The sequence below is a fragment of the Heterodontus francisci genome, chromosome 11 (assembly GCF_036365525.1).
Source record: "Heterodontus francisci isolate sHetFra1 chromosome 11, sHetFra1.hap1, whole genome shotgun sequence".
NCBI classification, from domain to species: Eukaryota; Metazoa; Chordata; class Chondrichthyes; order Heterodontiformes; family Heterodontidae; genus Heterodontus; species Heterodontus francisci.
In genome coordinates, this window is record NC_090381.1 from 109,293,337 (window position 1) to 109,315,751 (window position 22,415).

The 22,415-nt window shown below is 40.6% G+C and overlaps 1 protein-coding gene across 1 annotated transcript in view; it reads right to left on the minus strand.

Annotated features, from left to right (window-relative positions):
* Positions 1–7,762: 7,762 nt before the first annotated feature.
* The window catches only part of zgc:194621 (uncharacterized protein LOC795037 homolog), a 32,276-nt gene continuing 17,623 nt past the window's right edge, over positions 7,763–22,415 (minus strand). The window contains exons 3-5 of the mRNA XM_068041700.1: positions 21,622–21,702; positions 18,778–18,848; positions 7,763–14,855 (exon numbers count right to left, since the gene is read on the minus strand). Coding sequence (XP_067897801.1) covers positions 14,814–14,855; positions 18,778–18,848; positions 21,622–21,702 — 194 coding nt within the window. The 3' untranslated portion in view covers positions 7,763–14,813. The remainder of the gene's footprint in view (positions 14,856–18,777; positions 18,849–21,621; positions 21,703–22,415) is intronic.

Sequence of the window (22,415 nt, forward strand, 5' to 3'; positions counted from 1 at the left end):
TGTTCAAGTATATCACAATCCCCCTCCCTGATCTCTCTTTCTTTTGGGCCTCCTTATCTCGAGAGACAATGGATACGCGCCTGGAGGTGGTCAGTGGTTTGTGAAGCAGCGCCTGGAGTGGCTATAAAGGCCAATTCTGGAGTGACAGGCTCTTCCACAGGTGCTGCAGAGAAATTTGTTTGTTGGGGCTGTTGCACAGTTGGCTCTCCCCTTGCGCCTCTGTCTTTTTTCCTGCCAACTACTAAGTCTCTTCGACTCGCCACAATTTAGCCCTGTCTTTATGGCTGCCCGCCAGCTCTGGCGAATGCTGGCAACTGACTCCCACGACTTGTGATCAATGTCACACGATTTCATGTCGCGTTTGCAGACGTCTTTATAACGGAGACATGGACGGCCCTGATCTCTACACCTACATCATCCTTCTCCATAGTGAACATAGATGAAAAGTAATCATTTAAAACATCACCGACGTCCCTCAACTCCACACACAGATTACCACATTGGTCCTTAATGGACCCTACTCTTTCCCTGGTTATCCTCTGGCCTTTAGTCTACTTATAAAATGCCTGGGATTTTCCTTTATCTTGCCTGCCAGTGTTTTTCATGCCCCCTCTTCGTTCTCCTAATTACTTTTTTAAGTACCCCCCTACGCTTCCTATACTCCTCTAGGGCCTCCGCTGTTTTCAGGGCTCTGAATCTGCCATAAGCCTGCTTTTTTTTCCTTATCCAATCCTCTATATCCCTTGACATCCAGGGTTCCCTGGACTTATTTGTCCTACCCTTCACCTTTATGGGAACATGTTGGCCCTGAACTCTCACTATTTCCTTTTTGAATGCCTCCCACTGGTCTGATGTAGACTTTCCTACAAGTAGCTGCTCCCAGTCCACTTTGGCCAGATCCTGTTTTATCATATTGAAATTGGCCTCCCCCCAATTCAGTACCTTTAGTTTCGGTCCATCTTTGTCCTTTTCCATTGCTACCTTAAATCTTACAGAGTTACTTTTCCCCCATTTCACCCTCCTTTGCCTTCCAGCTCTATACATATCTGGCTATCAGTTTCACAATTCCCTGTTCAAACTCCTTCAGTCCATTTCCTGCCCAACTCACAGCAATGAAATGGCCAGGTCAAGGTTTCCACAATTCACTATGTGATTGTATCTGAGGCGTGTTGTCCCTTGTTCCCCTCGAACTTTTCTTCACACACAAGATAGCAGAAAACTGGAACTCCCCCCAACCCCCCCAAAAAGGCTGTGGATGCTGGCCCAACTCCAGATTTCAAGACTGAGATCAATAGATTTCTGTTATTCAGGTAAATGAGGTTGAAATACAGATCAGCCATGATCTAACTGAATGGTGAAATAGGCTCAATGGGCTGAATGGCCTGCAACTGTTTCAGTTTTCTCTACCACATTCAATATGGTTGACTCAGCATCTTCCTCAATCACCTGGCCTTTGTGGACCAGCTCCATGGTACTGCCAATGCCTGATTCCATCCTTCCTGTCCCATTGCAGTAACAACCTCTTCAGCAAAGTCTCCTCTTTCTGACCAGCACAGTGATCTTTGGGTTTCCGCAACGATCTATCTGTGATCCTTTCGTCTTCTTGATGTACAACCTGCCCATCAGTAATAACATCCCTGAACATGGGGTTAACCTCTATATGCATGCTGATGATAACCACCCATATTCCTCAATCCCATGACTGTCTGTGGGATCACACTACCTGTCTCACATTAACAAGGTAAAACCAAACTGTTATTTGACCAGTTGAGGTAATTAATTCTCTTATGCAGATGTATTCTAACTTGTCATTCAATTAGACATCACATATGAGGGATTGATAATGGTCTTATTTTAATTAGTTTTGATCAAGGCCAAACTTCTCATCAGATTGTTCACTCCCTTCTTGTCCCAGTACTTGAATTGCAATAAGAAAGACAAGTTCCTGATATCAACATTTTTCAAGGCTCTTTATTTGTTACACTGTTGTTTGTTCAGACAGCATTACATACCAATTAGTCTAGTAGGCTTGCAACCTTGACAGATTTATCTCAATCCATTCCAGTTGTTTGACTCAGCTTTCTATGTGTGTTTTTATCAGTTCTCCTGTAAATTCAGTAACAACCTTTTTTGTTTTCCCTGAATTCAGCATCTTAGTTTAGTAGACCACCTTTACCACAGTGAGAGGTCAATAGTTTAAGTCGTTCCAAGCAAAACAGTGGAACCTGAAGCTTCACAGCCAAGGAAATAATTGTTCTTCAAAGCACTACAGAGAATCATAGAACGGTTATAGCACAGAAGGAGGCCACTCGGCCCATCATATCCGTGCCGGAGCTCTGCAAGAGCAAATTAGCTGGTCCCCACTCACCCACCTTTTCCCGTAGCCCTGTAAATATTTTCTCTTCAGATAATTATCCAATTCTCTTTTGAAAGCCACAATTGAATCTGCCTTAAAGACTCCACACTCTCAGGCAGTGCATTCCAGATTCTAACCACTGGCTGCATAATAATGTTTTTCTTCATGCCGCCTGTAGTTCTTTTGCCAATCATCATCTTAAATTGGTGTCCTCTGTTCTCAACCCTTCCACCAATGGGATCAGTTTCTTCCTATCTACTCTGTTCAGATCTCTCATGATTTTGAACACCTCTTTCAAATCTCCTCTCAACCTTCTCTTCTTTACGGAGTACAGCCCCAGCTTCTCCAATCTATCCACACAACTGAAGTCCCTCATCCCTGGAACCATTCTCATAAATCTTTTTTGCACTGCTTTCACATCCTTCCTAAGTGTAGTGCCCAGAACTTCACACAATCTTAACAGCACTGTTGGTGTACCTACACCCCAAGAACTGTAGCGGTTCAAGAAAACAGCTCTGCTCCCCCCTCCCTCGCTGTTCTCTCCGGCCGCTCTGCTCCGCTCCCCCCCCCCCACCCCCCCCCCCCCCCCCCTGTCCCCGGCCCGCTCACTCGCTTGCTCTCTCCCTCCGGCCATTGTGTGCTGCCATGTGTTTAGGTTAGGTTGCCTCCGTGTGATTATTTGAGCCATCTTTAGTCCTGGCAGCTGCCTGAAGTCGCAGACTGTAACGTTTTAGTGGCACATGCTGCATTTGCGCATGTGCCACTGCAGCGCCATCTAGCAGTAGCGTTATCAGCAAATGCAGCCTTTTATTAATGACTGAGACCTTGGTGTACAGGGCACAATTTCAAAATTTGCAGATGATACAAAACTTGGAAACATTGTGAATCATGAGTAGGATAGTATAGAACTTCAAAAGGACGTAGACAGGTTGTGCAATGGGCAGACAAGTGGCAGATGAAATTTAATGCAGAGAAGTGTGAAGTGATTCATTGTGGTAGGAGGAACACAAAGAAATAAAACATAAAATAAAGGGTGCAGGAGTAGAAGGACCTGGGTGTATATGTGCATAAATCATTGAAGGTGGCAGGTCAGGTTGAGAGTGCGGTTATTAGAGCACACAGGATCCTAGGCTTCATTAATAGGGGCATAGAGTACAAAAGCAAGGAAGTTATGTTAAAATTGTAAAGAACACTGGTTCGGCCTCAACTGGAGTATTGGTCCATTTCTGGGCACAAGATGTGAAAGATGTGAAGGCATTGGAGAGAGTGCAGAAAAGGATCACAAGAATGGTTCCAGGGATGAGAAACTTCAGTTATGTAGATAGATTGGAGAAGTTGGAACTGTTTTCTTTGGAGAAGAGAAGGTCGAAGGGAGATTTGGTAGAGGTGTTCAAAATCATCAGGGGTCTGACAGAGTACAGAGGGAAAAACTGTTCCCATTGGTGGAGGGATCGAGAACAAGAGGGCACAGATTTAAGGAAACTGGAAGAAGAAGCAATGGCAACATAAGGAAAAACTTTTTCATGCAGCGAGTGTTTAGAATCTGGAATGCACTGCCTGAGAATGAATCTGCCTCCACCACAATCAAAGCATTCAAGAGAGATTTGGATTGTTATCTGAAAAGGAAGAATGTGCAGGGCTATGGGGACAAGGTGGGGGAGAGGCACTAGGTAAATTGCTCTTTCGGAGAGCCGATGGGCCGAATGGCCTCCTTCTGTGCTCTAACAATTTTGTGATTCTGAGCTAATTTTCTGCTTTTGGGATTTTACCATGTTCAAAATCGTCTGCCTTATTTCTCTACATCCCAAAGAGACTACACTTCAAACCAAAGAAACATAGAAAGATTTGCGGCACAGAAGGAGTCCATTTGGTACACCGTGGTTATGCTATCTAGTCCAATCCCACCTCCCAGCTCCTGGTAAGTAGTCCTGTAGGTTACAGCACCTTAGCCAAGTTTTTTTTTTGCCTCTACCACCCTTTCAGGCAGTGGGTTCCAGACCCCCACCACCCTCTGGGTGAAAGAAATTCTCAATTCCCCTCTAAACTTTTCACCAATTACTTTAAATCTATGCCCCTGGTTATTGACCTTTCTGCTAACAGAAATCCTATCCACTGTGTTTAGGCCACTCATAATTTTATATATTTCAATTAAATCTCCCATCAGCTTCCGCTTTCCAGAGAAAGCAAACCCAGCCTATTCTATCTTTCCTCATAGCTAACATTCTCCATTCCTGGCAACATCCTTGTGAATCTCTTCTGTGTGCCATCTCAAGTGTGATCACATCCTTCCTGTAATGCAGTGATCAGAACTCTACACAGTAATCTAGCTCTTGTCTAACTAGTGTTTTATACAGTTCTAGCATAATCTCCCTGCTCTTATACTTTAGGCCTCATCCAAAAAAAGAAAGTATCTCATATGCCTGCTTGACCATCTTATCAATCTGTCCCACTGCCTTCAGGGATCTGTAGACATACACCCCAAGGTCCCTCTGTTCCCCTAAACTTTACAGAATCCTACCATTTATTGTTTATGCCCTTGCGTTGTTTGTCCTCCCCAAATGCATTAACCAAATACAAATACTTCATTAGCTATGAAACTCTATGGGACATCATGAGGTCATAGAAGGCGCTTTATAAATGCATGTCCTTTCTTTTATTTCTCCATCTACTGAAGAGAATAGGAGGCACCTTTCTTCCATATTCAGTGAATTCAGCAGCAGCATGGGGGTTTAATCTTCATCCTGAGCATAGCAGCTCCCAGATTACTTCTCACAAAAGATCATGTTCCAGCTGATGGGAAGCCTGTGCTAGCACCTGGTACCATTTTTTCATGCTCAGTGTAAGAAAAAGTACTGGGGAAGCTCTCAACTCACAACAACAAGGCCCAGAGGCCATCAATGGAAATTAGTAAAAAGTAAATTTAGAACAAGTATCAGGAAAAATAGTTTGGAATAACCTGCCAATTAATCAATTTGGGCAGCACAGTAGCGCAATGGTTAGCACCGCAGCCTCACAGCTCCAGTGACCTGGGTTCAATTCTGGGTACTGCCTGTGCGGAGTTTGCAAGTTCTCCCTGTGACTGCGTGGGTTTTCGCCGGGTGCTCCAGTTTCCTCCCACAGCCAAAGACTTGCAGGTTGATAGGTAAATTGGCCATTATAAATTGCCCCTAGTATAGGTAGGTGGTAGGGGAATTGAGGAAAGATGGGGTAGGAATATGGAATTAATGTAGGATTAGTATAAATGGGTGGTTGAAAGTCAGCACAGACTCGGTGGGCCGAAGGACCTGTTTCAGTGCTGTATCTCTAAATAAAATAAATAAATAATCCACCAGGTAAGATAATAGGGGCTGAAATCTTGTGATTATTCAATAATAGATACTATAATCAGGGACGTGCTTCTATGGATTAATTGGCCACTTCTCAACTCTGACTTTTCCTACATTTCTGAGCAAAGTTCTACGCTCTCCTACGAGTGACAATTCCTTGCAAGGTTCTGGTTGCTCCGGGGCAATTAACAGTTACTATTCATGTGTGATCCTGAATAGTGAGTGATGACAGGGTATTGGAGATCATTTCCAAATCCCAACTGATGTCCACAGACCAACACTTCCAGCAGTGGTCGCTGGATATAGAATCAGGGACAACTTCACCTGATTTCGTCCTTTCTAATCCAGAGACACCTCTTCCACTGCCTCAGCCGAAATCAAAATAGGATGGAGATTGGAATCTGCTACCGCCTGGTCTGTTTGGTGCAGTAATTCGTTCAGCTACTATGGGAACACATTTTCATGTCTTTAAGTGTCTATTATCTTGCTGCTCACCACAAAACTGTTTTTCATTGATTCGGAAGCTGTCAGCAGTTTCAGGGCCAGAGACAACTCATTTCCCAATATTTAGCAGGTACCCTTGTGAAAGCAAAGACAACTTGTACATTGTACATTTAACTGAGTAATTTGTTTCGGATCCAGATTTTACTTTGGTGTTGACAAGATAAAAATAGGTTAAATAAGTAAATAACTTCTGTACTTGAGAAATAAAAGATGTCCTTTGGTTCAGAAAGTGCAGGAATAAAACAGACTAAAACATAGCTACCGGGCACTTTTAAAGAGCCTGAAGAACTGTCGGAAGATATTTCCCGTTTGAGGAGTTTGTGTAATACTGTTATTACAGCCAGAAAAAGCAAAGAAAACCTTTGAATTAAAACTAGAGTTTCGTACTTTTTTGATATATTAATGAACTTGCCTTCTCAGAAGCGGCATATTAGTTTACTCTGGTTATCAAATTCTTTTGGTGCATCGATTACATATTCTGAACTAAATTGTATTCAGACTACTCATAGGCACATGCTGGCAATGCTCCTGAGTCAACTTGCGCACCAGAAATGTTGATGTGCAAGACAGCAGGAATGTGAAGTATTTACTTTTCAGTAGAAAGGTATGTAACAGTTTAAAGAATAACTAATTTTTCGAGGTTTTAGCCAGCTTCCACTCCAAGAAGGGATCCCACTACCAACACTTCTTACAAAACTCTTGCAGTTTCTAACAGGTACAATTTACATTTAGTGCTTAGTTCTCCTATTGTATTTTAATCCATTTTATAGAGAAAAAGTGCTGAGGACATTGGAAACAAAGGATTCAGAAGATGAACCAGGCTTTAAATCAGTAAGGCAAGGTACTCAGTAGTCCCGTTCCATTATCATTGTAGGAGCGATGAAGAGCTGTTGTTTTTCAAAAGTCACTGCCAAATCTGTTGTTCAGCGTCGTCCAGCCCCTAACCTGACCTATTGGAGGCATTTCTACATTCCAGGAGCTCATATGGGAGTTGTTGGCTCCAGGATAATTGCTAAACCGCATCTCCAAAGCCACAAAATCCATCATGTGTCACACCTTCCAATTAGTTACTTTAAAAAGATAAAATTTAAAACACTTAGCTTCAACTCACTGTCATATGGTGTTTGGCTAAAGCAGAAGATATAACCTTTACTTAATTGGATGCCTTAAACCTGTATTTTTTTAAAAACTCAATAATGCTTATCTGGAGGCTTAGTTTGTAGATGCTATTAAGACATTGGCTTATGGTAAAAATACAGCCATATGTCGGAGTGTATTCCCAAACTTTTCAACATTCAGTCTATATGCATTGGAAGATCTCAGACTTATTTTTGTACACAGGGACTGGACAGGCCTTCTATTAGCTACTTATGTTTTTAAGATGCCAAAAGTGACTCACTTTTGAACCATCTTATATTCCCCAGTCCAAAGTATTTTACTCGTTACATTCTGAACCACTCAACACAGAATTACAGTAATACCTGAGTGGAGTGAGTTACCTCCACCTTGCCAGGGTCAAAAATGAAGTCAGACACAACTGAACAAACTATTAATTCTTTATTCAAAACTTCCCATCTTATATCATTATTCGGTTAAACATTGCAAACTACATTAGGCATTTAGATGGAGGTTTTTAATTGGCAAGAATTTAAATCATTACAGCCACAAGTATAATTGAGTATATTGCACATCTCAGTCATGGAGAGCCTCCGCATTGCAAAATAAATGATAGTCAATATTCAAGGCTAACATACAGCTTAGTAAGGTTTGGTTTTGAGTTGTATCAATACATTGCTAACAACTTTGAACATTCTGGCTACCCCTCATGGCATGGGTGTACAGTTTCCTGATCCTTCAGGTAGATTGGATTTGGGACAGCAGCTGCTTGACTTAACTTGGAGGCACTTGCTGCATTTGCCATTTGTTACCATCATTTTATTTTGGTCATTTTCTTCTCATCCTGGCTTAACTAACATAGCTAAATATTTAAAAAATGTAATTGGGTGGAAGAATGCCAGGTTCTGGGCAATATATGAGGAACTTCCTATAAACATTTAGTATATGAGTGAGATCATTTGGCTCAATATTTCACAAACACCTACCATTTCCCATTTCATAGCATCTAACCCTATCTTGAATGGTCCAGAGTTTTTGCCGCTAGTACCTTACCAAGAAGACTATTCGAGATACTAATCACTCATTGTGCCCAGAGGTGCTTTCTGACATCACTCCTGAAGTAACATTTTAACAGTTTGTACCAATGCCCCTTTATCTTGTTGAAATAGCTGTCAGGATCAATTTCGTCTTTTGCTCTTGGCATCATATAAAGCTCTTTTATGTATCCTTTCATTGATCTTTCCAGTTTGAAGTATACGTTTTACAAATATTTCTTGTGTCTCTTCTCTGACACTAGGGGTCAGCATCAATGCTCTTACCTACATTATTTCCAGAATTTGGAGTTTTCGTTTGTTTCTCTGTAACCAGAACTGCATATTTATGCATATTGAATGCATATTTAAGTTGCAGCCCAATCAAAGCACTATGTACCTTCAGCAATGATGACCTTAGACTTCAAAACTACTAACTTTGGTAACCTACATCAACATTCATTTTGCTTTTGTTACCTTCAGACTCGACTATTCCAATGATCCCTGGGCTGGCCTCTCATCTTTCACCCTCCATAAACTTGAGTGTATCCAAAACCCTGCTACTCATATCTTAACTTGCACCAAGTCCCATTTACCCATCGCCCCTGTGCTAGCTGACCTACATTGGCTCCCGCTCCATGAACGACTTGATTTTAAGATTCTCAACTTTGTGCTCAAATCCCTCCATGACCTCACTCCTCCTTAGCTCTGTAACCTCCTCCAGCCCTACAACCCTCTGAGAATATTACATCTGTCAAATTCTGGCCACTTGTGCATTCCCCACTTTCTTCATTCCACCATTGGCGGCTCTGCCTTCAGCCATCCAGGACCTAAGCTCTGGAATTCCCTCTCCAAATCTCATCGCCTCTCCACCTCTCTCTCCTCCTTTAAGATGCTGCTTATAACCTACCACTTTGATCAAGCATTTGGTCACCTGTCTTAATGGTTCCTTCTTTGACTGAGTATCATTTTCTGTCTCAGTATGCTCCCAAGCGGTCCCTTGTGATGTTTTACTGCATCAATGGAGCTACATAAATCCAAGTTACTGTTAATAGATTCTCTGCAATGTCTGTGCTATGTCAGGATCTACTATCATGCCCAGATCTCTCAGTTTCTCTCCTAACTACTTCAATACCATTCCGTTCCTCATTCTCTCTCTCTCTTCTAACGTGTGAGGCTGTGGAATACATCATTAGAGTTAGAATTAAAGCAGAGAGCCTATCAGCATTAAAAGAATAGGTTAGATAAGTGGTTGAAGGAAAGAGGGAATAAAGGCAGATGTGAATAGGACAGCCACAGGTGATCAGGAATATATGGAAGATAAAAACCAATGTGAACTGGTTGGGGTGGTCAGCCTGTTTCAGTTTTGTAAATTTATGTAATTCTATGTAACTGCTCAGCTGCTTCTGAAACTCTGTTACTTTCCTCACTTTGTTTAGTATCTGTAAACGTACATTAGGTTTCTGAATCCAGGCAACTGAAAATAGTAGGGGACTCAGCAACCATCCTTGGGAGAGCCCAGCCAGCACATCTCTGCAACAACCAGCCAGCACATCCCACTTGCTCTCTTTCCGTCAATTTCTTATTCAATGCCAAGTTTTAGACAGGATACCCATTGCATTAACGAAAGACAGACTTGCAATTATATAGCGCCTTTCACAATCTCTGGACATCCCAAAATGCTTTACAGCTATCTGATTGTTTTTGAAGTGTAGCTACTGTTGTAACTTACGAAACACGACAATCAATTTGCACGCAGCAAGACCTCCACAAACGGCAATGCAATAAATGACAAGATAATCTGTTTTAGTGGTGTTAGTTAAGGAATACCTATTGAGTAGAACACCGGAAGGAACTTAACAGGGATTACCTTAAACTTCTGGAGCAGTTTTTCTTCCATGGAGCATTATCTAAAGCTTTGTGAAATTCAAAGATGTACCTATGGCTGACTTTTAGACTAGAATAGAAAGTAGCTGGGCAAGAGTTTAAAATAAAAACTATGTTAACAACTCATGCCAATATGAATGATGTGCTACTGGTGTTGGACTTGTAGATTTCTGATAAATATGGCAGGTGGTCAGTTGGTGGGGAAAAATAGAAATGGAAAAGAACAGTTAATCCTTCTTGGGAGGAATAAGTGGCACTAACAGTGATTGGCAGGCTTACACTCTTTCCACAGCAGTAATGAAGTACCACAACCTTGGGCTAAAGCTGCACCAATTGCAAATAATTGCGATGTTCAAATTCCTCAAACATTTGTCATCTCTTCCATTGCTCTTGTGCAGAGAGTTGCTCAATTTCGTGTTTTACAGGCCTAGACCTCAGGAATCCTCAAGTACAACTTACTCATGTACATCAAAAAGGTCATAAGCATTCTTGCCTCCCTTGCTTTTTCAACAAATGGTTAAATGAATCCACTCCACCTCAAGCCCCTATGTTACGCCACAGACTGCAAAATAAGATGATTGCCATTTGGATTCAACTAAATTAACAAATACTTTAGATACAAATAGTGACAGACTTTTATAAGCTACCGTTTCACAAGACAATGGTGCCAAATTTCAGGGGTAATTTTACAAGCCTCCATTCCTGGCATAGAGAATTGCTACAGGACAGGTCAGGTTGCAAAAATATAACTCTAGCCCTGACCTGTACTACCAAGGAGAAAGGCCCCACAGCAGAAATAGAAATGATCTCTATCCACAATATGTATGTGGGACTCGATTTTGAACTTCTCATCCTTGTTTTCAAATCCCTCCATGGCCTCATCTTTCACTATATCTGTAATTTCTTCCAGTCCCCTCAGAGATATCTATGCTCCTCTAATTTTGACCGAATGAGCATCCCTGATTTTAATTGCTGCATTACTAGTGGCTATACCTTCAGCTTCCCAGGCCCTAAGCTCTGGAATTCCCTCCTTAAATGTCTCACCTCTCTTTAAGATGCTGCTTAAATCCTGCATCTTCCACCAAGCTTTTGTCGATCTGCCTTAATATTGCCTTATGTACCTTATAGACAGGTTAAGTGAGTGGGCAAAAGATGGCAGATGGACTATAATGTAGGGAAGTGTGAAGTTATTCACCTTGGTAATAGAAAAGCAGAATTTATTTTTAAAGGGGTGAAACTTGTAAGTGTTGATTTTCAAAGAGATGTGGGTGTGCTTCTACAAGGAACACAAAGTTAGCATGCAGGTACAGCAAGCAATTAGGAAGGTAATTGGCATGTTGGCCTTTATTGCAAAGAGATTGGAGTACAGGAATAAAGAAGTCTTGCTACAATTGTACAGGGATTTGGTGAGACCACATCTAGAATACTGTGTGCAGTTTTGGTCTCCACATTTAAGAAAGGATATACTTGCATTGGAGGCAGTACAGCAAAGGTTCACTAAATTGGTCCCTGGGATGAGGGGGTTGTCCTTTGATGAGCGGCTGAGTAAATTGGGCCTCTATACCCTGTGGAGTTTAGAAGAATGAGAGGCGATCTCATTGAAACATACAATATTGTGAAGGGGCTGGATAGGGTAGACACAGAGATTGTTTCCATTGGTTGTGGAATCTAAAACATAGGGGCACATTCTCAGGATTAGGGCTGGTCATTTAGGACTGAGATGAGGAGAAATTACTTCACTCAAAGGATGGTGAATCTTTGGAATTCTCTACCCTCGAGGGTTTTGGATGCTCCATCATTGAAAACAATTAAGGCTGGGATAGACAAATTTTTGGTCTCTCGGGGAATCAAGGGATATGGCAATCAGGCTAGAAAGTGGAGTTGAAGTCTAAGATCAGCCACAATCATATTGAATGGCGGAGCAGACTCGATGGACCATATGGTTTACTCCTGCTGCTAATTCTTGTTTTCTTGTGTTATGTGGCTCGGTGTCAAATTTGGCTTTATAACGGTGCTAAGAAGCACCTTGGGACTTTTTTGGCATTAAAGGCGCGATAAAAATTCAAGTTGTTGTGGTGGGAGAATAGTTTACGGTGAATCCATAGTTTTACTGTAAATACCACTTGAAATGCAGTGCAAGGCCATTACTGCTGCAAACTACAAAAAGCACACTGGCCATCAACATAAAAATGACACCAATCAGCAGCCAAAGTCAAGCTGTGCAGAAATTGAGTTATATAAACCACTGCAACATTTCTCTCGTGATTTTTAAGTGCAGAGGATGGAATTGTATTAATTATTTTCAGAGTGCAAAGATATAATCTTTGTCAAATCAAAGGTTGTTGAGCAATCTGTGATTGCTCATCCCTCTAGTGAAGGAACTTGAAGCATTCAATCCTACTACGCATTTGCTCAGTTATTTCAAAAAGAACTGTTTTTCCTCAGTCTCATTTATTAAGAAAATAGGTTGAATATATTGTTAAAACATCTAGAATGTACAAAAAAACCTAAACAGTAGAATATTTGCCAAGCTTTAGAAAAATGTTTAAAATACTGCTATATACTATACAGTATAACTAGTGCAGAGTAGCCATCTCAAGGCCATTTTCCCGTGAAGTCTAGTGCTTTCCTCATGGCATGCTACGTTCTTTCTCTTCTCCTACCCTGAACAGTGCTGCTGAGATCAGGAATGCAATTGGGGGAGGGTGGAGATGCAGGGAAACAATCTGCATTATTAAATGGCCTCCACAGACAAACACTCTTTCCATTTAGTTAAACCCTATTCATTTTTGATTTTAAAAATGGCCATGTAATAAGTATTGTGTCCCAATTAAAAAGCTAAAACAGCATTAACATGAACCACTCATGCATCTTATTTTGCATTACAGTCTGACAGATACCATTATAGCGTGCCAAAAATCTCAGTCCAAAGAGAAAGTATTCACTGTATTTGTTTCAGATTTCAAGTATCTGCAGCTTTCTCTGTATTGTCTTAATTTATTGATAACTTGTATGGTGACTCCTGCTCTTCAATCTGAACTTATGTTTTTTGCTGCAGTTTGAAACTGCCACTAATTTTAGTTTCAAAATGTTACTTATTTCACTTTTTTTGTGCTGAAACATCAAAAGTTTTAACTTGAGCTTGCTATTCAACTCTAATTAAGTAACACTATTGTTGTTGGATGAGCAGTAGTTTTTAAAAGATGCAGATCTATAACTCGGGGAAAGAAAGTGAGTGATTGCCAAAGATTTCAGTTTGGCTTTAGAAATTTTATATTTATAAAAACATTTCTAAGACAGAAAGCATTTTTTTCACACAAAAAGTACACACACACACACACACTAATATATCTTCTTCCAGCTCACATTCTATACAGCAGTGACACATTAGACTCAAGTTTTATATAAATTCCAGAGAGGGAATCAGATTAGACATGATGTGGGAATAGAAATTTTAGATGACAAATTGTAGTGTGGTCCTACTACATTGCTTAGCAGTAGAGTTAAGGTCTGTCCCCAGGAGTATGAAACTGCATCTCCTGTTACATGTTGACAAGTGTACTGCACCATTATTAATGCTTATTGGATCAATTGCAACAAGGACAGCATCAAGGTTGGGCACATTGAACAAATCTTGTGATAACCATAAATGGAATTGCAGCATAGCATTAAACAAACAAACTCCAAACTCTATTCTGTTAAGTTAACTGAGAAACATTTTGTTCAAAATGACAGTCCCTGTATTTATGAACAGAATACATATCAAGAAGATGCATATTTGATTGTCACTTCTTATTGCACACAAGCTACATTATGCATAAAAGGTCTGCCCTAGAAGTCTTCCAAGCGGGAGTACAACACAACAAAGGGCAAACAAAAGCCAGAGCATACAGATGATATTTCCATTTATAACGAAAAGAGATTGTAATGCAACAATAAAAGTTTTTGACTGACCAGTTTAATTTGCTATGAGAATACAACACTTTGGCAGCAAGTCTGTATGAAGCTTAAAGTTGCATTGATGAAATCATTTCACACATTTTGTGCAGAGTGGCTTATATTTTGCTTAGTCTATTTGCCTCAATAGAGTGCTCAGTCAGCTATTTGGGAAGTATAAACACACAGGTTTTTTTTTTAAAACTTGAAACCCATATTATAAAGGAATGTTTTTGGAATCTTGGTCACAACATCATTCAAGGTTAAAGCATATTTTTCCTCAACCAGCTTTAAACAGATATGACAAACTATTGAGTACAACAGGATATATTACTTTATATGGAAGACAGGGAAAGTGCTGCTCCTTCAGGCAGTAAGACAATAAGCAAAGGGAACAGCTTGAGCAACTTTTTCCTGCAAACCAGTGGTAAGAAAAGGACTTAAAGGTTCTATATAAATTAAAGTTCTTTTTTCCCCTCACAAGCACTGCTCAGGAGAATAGGGCAATCTAGGAGTCTTCAAAGTCAGCTGGTAAAAAGGAACACTGCCCTGCATTACATCAATGGTTATGCCTTTATGTTTGACTAGTTTTGAGATTCTATTTACGTATGGTAGAGTGTCTTCGAGGTGCTGGAATGCAAGATCCACTGATTCAGTTCAGGTTTCATTCTTAGGGCTTTGCTGTCCACTTAGTTCAGGCTGATGAAAACAAGAGAATTTCAGGTTTTCGAAGTGCAATGACCAAATATTAACACATTATCAAATGGTTAAATTCAAAGCCAAAGGGGTGGATGAGAAGCTTTCCAGATATCCTATTCCCTGCCACTATTGTTTTGGATCTTTGGGGTCTTACACTAGATATTTTCCTCTCTTTCAGCATTAGGTGCCACTCTTGTGAGTATTCATTACTTATGACCCAGAGTGCATCTTTACTTGGGGGTCTAATGGAGAACTCTTGTTGCTGTACTCTACGTCACATGCATTCCCAACATTGAGCAGGCAGAAGAAAAAATACACCATCAGGCTGTGGCTTAGGCAATAAACTAGTTTTGAACAGCAAGAGACAAGTGAATATTGAATATAATTAGATTTACAGTAATTGCAGACTTTCCTAATTTCCACAGTATATTGAAAACCACAAAAGAAATTCTGCATCAACATTCAGCTGACCACCATAAAAGCTCTGGCTGGTATCACCTTTTTTTATTCGTTTTGTGGGATGTGGGCATTGCTGCTAGGCTAGCACTTATTGCCCATCCCTAATTACCCTTGAACCAAGTGGCTTGCTCGGCCATTTCAGAGGATATTTAAGAGTCAACCACATTGTTGTGGCTCTGGAGTCACAAGTAGGCCAGACCAGGTAAGTACGGCAGACTTACTTCCCTAAAGGGCATTAGTGAACCAGATGGGTTTTTATAACAGGTGGCACAGTGGTTAGCACCACAGCCTCACAGCTCCAGCGACCCAGGTTCAGTTCTGGGTACTGTATGTGCGGAGTTTGCAAGTTCTCCCTGTGACCGCGTGGGTTTCCGCTGGGTGCTCCGGTTTCCTCCCACAGCCAAAGACTTGCAGGTTGATAGGTAAATTGGCCATTGTAAATTGCCCCTAGTGTAGGTAGGTGGTGGGGATGTGGTAGGGAATATGGGATTAATGTAGGATTAGTATAAATGGTTGGTCGGCACAGACTCGGTAGGCCAAAGGGCCTGTTCAGTGCTGTATCTCTCTATGACTCTAACAATCGACCATGGTTTCATGGCCATCATTAGACTAGCTTTTAATTCCAGATTTATTAATTGAATTCAAATTCCACCACCTGCCATGGTGGGATTCAAACCCATGTCCCCAGAGCATAAGCCTGGGGCTCTGGGTTACTTGTCTAGTGACATTACCACTACTCCACCATCTCCCCTGTTGACTTTAAAATGACTGCTGACTAGGAGAAAGTTTCCATTAGATATATAATTCAAAAACCAAAAGACATTTCAAAAAACCTCTTTCAAATTTAAGCAATCATCCATTCATAGAATTCAAAATTACAGTCTTTGACCACACAAATACAGCATCCTCTCTGCACGGTTTGCAGACCTCATTTGTGCATGATTGAGCTGAGAAGCAGAACAAGTTTAGTAAAATGACACCTCAGCAGACTCATCAAAAAAGGTTTACTACAAACAACATTTTTGAAGTTAAATTTTGTACACCAGACAACAACAACTTGTATTGAACATAATAAAACATCCCAAGGTGTGTCAGAGGAGCGTTATAAAGTTAAATTTGACACCGAATCACAAAAGGTGATATTAGGGCAGATGGGCAAAAGCTTATCAAAAAAGCAGGTTTTAAAGAGACCTCAATAGGAGAGGAGAGAGTTAGCAAGGCGGAGAGTTTAGGGTCTAGGCAGCTGAAAGCAGAGCCACCAATGGTAGAGCAATTAAAATCAGGAATGTTTAAAAGAATTAGAGGAGAGCAGATACCTTGGGAGGGTTGTGAGGCTGGAGGAGATTACACAGATACAGAGGTGCGAAGCCATGGAGAGATTTGAAAACCAGAATAAGAATTTTAAAATGGAGGCATTGTTTAACCAGGAGCCAATGTGGGTCACTGAACACAAGGTGAACGGGACTTGGTGTGAGCAAGGACATGGGCAACAGAGTTTTGGAGTTTCAGCTTACACAGAATAGAATGTGGGAGGCTGGCCAGGACTGCATTGGAATAATCAAGTTTAGAGATTTTAAAAAAGGCATGGATGAGGGTTTCAGCAGATGAATTGGGCGGGGCAGAGTCGAGTGATGTTTTGGAGGTGAAAATAGTCTTAGAGTGGCACAGATGTGGTTGGAAGCTCATCGCTGAGTCCAATATAACACCAATATTGCAAAGTCTGGTTCAGTCTCGGGGAAAGGGATGGATTCGGTATCCAAGGAACGCAGTTTGTAGCCTGGACCAAAGACAATGGCTTTGGTCTTCCCAATATTTAATTGAAGAAATTTCTACTCATCCAGTACTGGATGTCAGACAAGAAGTCTGATAATTTAGTGATGGGGAGGAGTTGAGAGAGGTGGTGATGAATGTTGTCAGCATACATATGAAAACGTACGCTGTGTTTTTGGATGATGTCGCTCAGGGGCAGCATGTAGATGAGAAATAACAAAGGGCCAAGGATAGAACGTTGGGGGATACCAGGACCAAAATGCATATTCATTACAACTTGAGGCAACAGCTTCAATTTACCTAACATTTAAGTGACTGCTAGACTCCTCTGCAGAGGTTATTAAAATGCATAGACTTAATATAGAAATATGACCACAACCTCCTCTTCAAAACAGATACTAATAACAAAAGACTACCCACTGTAGAGAATGCATAGTAGAAATTTAGATTATATGGATTTGAGAAGCTCTTCATAATCTGTGAAATAAAGTTTATTCTCCAGTTTCAGAATCTGTTAGATCAAAAGAATAACTGTGTGTGACTTGTTGCCAACAGAGACGAATGCTTCTATGATGCATGAATCAAGAGTGGAAAATAGGATGACTTCATCTGAATATTTACCAGCTCAGTTGGAATTATCGTATACTTGCTCCTGCACTGACTTATAACTCCATAAAAGGAGATTCAATAGTAAATTTTTTTAAAAATGGATATATACATAAAAGGAAAAATGTACAGACTTGGGAAAAGAGCAGGGAAGTGGGACTAATTGCATAGCTCTTTTAGGGAGATGGCACAGGTACAATGGACCAAATGGCCTCTTTTTTATAAAAGCAAAATACTGCGGATGCTGGAAATCTGAAACAAAAACAAGAAATGCTGGATTCACTCAGCAGGTCTGGCAGCATCTGTGGAAAGAGAAGCAGAGTTAACGTTTCGGGTCAGTGACCCTTCTTCGGAACCCTCTTTTTTATGCTGTGTGATTCAATGAAAAGCAAATAGAATCAGGACTACATTGACAATCTCTAAAAGATGCTTTTGTTTCTATGCCAATTGAATCAACTGTTAACTCAAAGATCTGCCTGTAACATGCAGAGGCAGTCCTTAGGTCAGAGATTCCTGTATTATTCCTGTGTCCAATGAGACACTTGGAGCAACTTTTGAAGGAACCAGAAATAAATGCTATTGTTTCATTCAACTCAGGCAGATGCTGTAACACAGCTGTGGGTACCACACCTGCTTTGGTCCTCACCAACAACTTAAGGCAGATAGCTGCTAATTCAGAAAAGAGCCTGCTGTTTTCCCTCCAGAATCGAGACATTATGAAGCCTGCTTTGACAGGCATTCTCGAAAGAGATTGCTCTACAAGATTTGATGCCCTCATAGTTTGAGGCAGAAAATATTAATTTAAAGCAATTGCCAGATGTTGACAGGAAGCATAATTATAAATCTGAAATTTTGTGCCACCATACTGTTCTACTGAGGAAATAGAGCTACATCCACCTTTCAGTCATCTACAATGGGCTATCAATACTGTATAAGCATTTTCCGTAGCAGTTCTCCAACATCCTGTCCCTCTGTCACCTGGATTAATTGAGGGCCAATGACATTTCTTGTATTCTTATGAAACTTCAGTCACCGCTTCGCAAATTTGGTGAAATTGTGCTGTGTAAAACATGCAAACTATTTTTACCTGTGCCATTTCAGCCTTACTGAAGTCCTGTTGCTGTCTTCTCCTAACTTCCTCTTGTGTCAGTGTACCTCCTTAAAAAAAAAGTCAAAATTCCACTTATATGTAGCAAAAAGTTAGAGTCATTCCCAGAAAAGTATTTGTTCTAGTTCAGGTAAAATATCTTGTATTAGGAAGTAAGAAGGAACAGTTTGTGTTTGTTCTTTCCTCAATTGTTCATTCTTGTTTAATCCACCCCATTTTACAAAATTGTGCATGTTATCTTTTGTTTCACTCAAGTGTATTTTAACATGAGTGTGGTGGCATAGTGGTTATATCAATGGACAAGTTCAAATCCCACCATGATAGTTTGTGAAGTTGATTTCAGTTTAAAAAATAACTAAATAAGACTGGAATAAGAAGCTGCTATCAGTAAAAGTGACCATGAAGCTGTCAGATTGTTGTAAAAACTCAACTGATTCACGAACGTGCCAGTTTGATCCCACACCAATGAATTTCCCTCTGAAATGGCCCAGCAAGCCTTATAAAGAATTAATGCATGGTCTTCAAAAAAAACATACATTCCTTTAAGGCAAAGAACCCAATAGGGAAAGCGAGTTAGCCATGGCTAACAAAGGAAGTTAAAGATAGTATGAGATCAAAGGGGAAGGCTTACAAAGTTGCCAAAAAAAAAAGTCATAAGACAGAGGATTGGGAGAATTTTAGAATCCAGCAAAGCAGGACCAAGAAATTAATAAAGAAAGAGAGAATAGAATATGAATGTAAACTAGCAAGAAATATAAATACGGATTATAAAAGCTTCTATAGGTAAAAAAGAAAAAAATTCGCAAAGACAAATGTGAGTCTATTACAGGCACAGACGGGGGAATTTATAATGGGAAATAGAGAAATGTCAGTGAAGCTAAATAATTACTTTGTGTCTGTCTTCACGGAGGAAGATACAAGAAGTCTCCCTGAAATAATTGAGATCCAAGGGTCCAGCGAGAATGAGGAACTGAAAGAAATTAGGATTAGTAAAAAAAGTAGTATTGGAAATATTAATGGGACTGAAAGTTGACATCTCCAAGACCCAATGATCTTCACCCTCGAGTGTTGCAAGAGATGACTGCAGAGATAGTGGATGCATTGATGATCATCTTTCAAAATTCTATAAATTCTGCAACAGTGCCTGCAGATTGGAATGTTGCAAATGTAAGCCCACTGTTTAAGAAAGGAGGGAGAGAGAAAACCGGGAACTACAGACCTGTTAGCCTGATATCAATAGTAGGGAAAATACTAGAATCTGTTATAAAGGATGTGATTACTGGACACTTAGAAAATAATGGTCTGATGGGGCAGAGTCAACATGGATTTATGAAGGGGAAATCGTGTTTGACAAACTTAAGAGGATGTTACTAACAGAGTAGATAAGGGGGAATTAATGGATGTGGTGTATTTGGACTTTCAGAAGGCTTTTGATAAGGTCTCGCACAGGAGGTTCCTAAGAAAAATTAAAACACAATCAGATTGGTGGTAATATACTAGCATGGATTGAGGATTGAGTAACAGGCAGAAAACAGAGTAGGAATAAATGGGTCATTCTCAGGTTGGCAGGCTGTGACCAATGGGGTACCGCAAGCTTGGGCCCCAGCTGTTCACAATCTATATCAATGATTTGGATGTGGGGACCAATTGTAATATTTCCAAGTTTGTGGATGACACAAAACTTGATGGGAGTGGGAGTTATGAGGAGGAAACAAAGAGGTTTCAAGGGGATTTGGACAGGCTGAGTGAGTGGGCAAGAACATGGCAGATGGAAGAGAATGTGGGATAAGTGTGAGGTTATCCACTTTGGTAGGATGAACATAGGTACAGTGTATTTCTTAAGTAGAGAGAGATTGGAAAGTGTTGATGTCCAAAGGGACCTAGGTGTCCTTGTTCATAAGTCACTGAAAGCTAACATGCAGCTGCAACAAGCAATTAGGAAGCCAAACGGTACGTTAGTCTTTATCGCAAGAGGAATTGAGTACAGGAGCAAAGAACTCTTGCTTCAACTGTATAGAGCATTGGTGAGGCCACACCTGGAATATTGTGTGCAGTTCTGGTTCCCTTGCCTGAGGAAAGATATACTTGCCATAGACGGAATGCAGTGGAGGTTCACCAGACTGATTCCTGGGATGGTGGGATTGTCCTTTGAAGAGAGATTGAGGAGACTGGGCCTGTATTCTCTGGAGTTTAGAAGAATGAGAGCCGATCTCATAGGAACTTAGAAAATTCTTAGGGATAGACAGGGTAGATGCAGAAAGGATGTTTCCGCTCACTGTGGGGTCTAGAACCAGGGGAGACAATCTTAGAATGAAGGGCAAGCCATTTAGGATTGAGATGAGGAGGACCTTCTTCACGCAGAGGGTGGTGAATCTTTGGAATTCTCTGCCCAGAGGGTGGTGGAAGCTAGGTCACTGAATAAGTTCAAGACAGAGATCAATAGATTTCTAGTTGCTAATGACATCAAGGGATATGGGGATAGTGCGGGGATATGGTGTTGAAGTAGACGATCAGCCATGATCTAGAATGGCGGAGCAGGCTCAAAGGGATGAATGGCCTACTCCTGCTCCTATAAAACCCCTACCAAAAAGGCACGACATCAACTGCAGCAATTAAGGAAGGCGGTTCACCATCATGCCTTGCCAACAATGCCCACTTCCAAGAATTTCTTTATTTAAAATTACTGGATTGGTTTTCTTGAGAGGATCAAAACAAACTTTAAAATATATACAGTATTGCAGTTAAAAATTTAGACACTTGGATTAAATAAATATTTTGGCTCTGGTTTTAAAATTAGACTTGCAGTGATAATGTTTCACTCACCAACAGCGCTGGGAGTGATAGAAATGTGTCCAATATTCCGACGTTTCAATTTTTCCAATGCAGCCAACTCTGCAGCTGCTTCTAAATGGAAGTTGAATAAAACATGTTAGGTGGAAGTATAAATGCTGGAGCTTTCATTCCATAGTCTTTTTTGTTCTGTAGCATTCCCAATCACTTTTAGTTCAATTTTAGAAACATACTCTGTTAACTACCCTTACCTAAAAGTTCAAATGTTTGATTATATAGAACAAACAAATTAGCTTTCCATTAACTCTGAAAAGAGCAGCACTGTTTCCTTACATTGCTAGCTCTCCACTAATGGTGGAGCTGCCACCAACAGTAAGCCAGCATCAAAACATACTGTTACAACCAAGTGTGGAGGGGTCGAGGGGTTCCGTCTCAGTCTTTGCCTGGGTTAACCATAACAGGGTTTAATTTTAGAAACACCATGTTTTTAGCTCCCCCTTAGTGAATCATTGTTCACTGCTCCAAGTGTAAGGCAAAGAAATCAAACAGGTTTCCTTAGATTTAAACACGAAAAGGTGGAAGTTTATTAATCTTGAACTCGAATCCAGTTAACGACTATGAATATGCGATGCGATCACGTGAGCATGGTCTTTAAGTTCAATGTGAAATCTTTGGCTACAGGTAAGTCTTTCAGTTCATTGGGGCCTTGTTCATGCTTCAACTTGTTCCAATGTAGGAGTCTTTTCTCTCTCTCGAGAATTACGCGTCATCTGTAGGTCAGGTGGCTTGGGGAGAACGCGTGAGAGAGAGTGTGTGAGTGTGTGAGA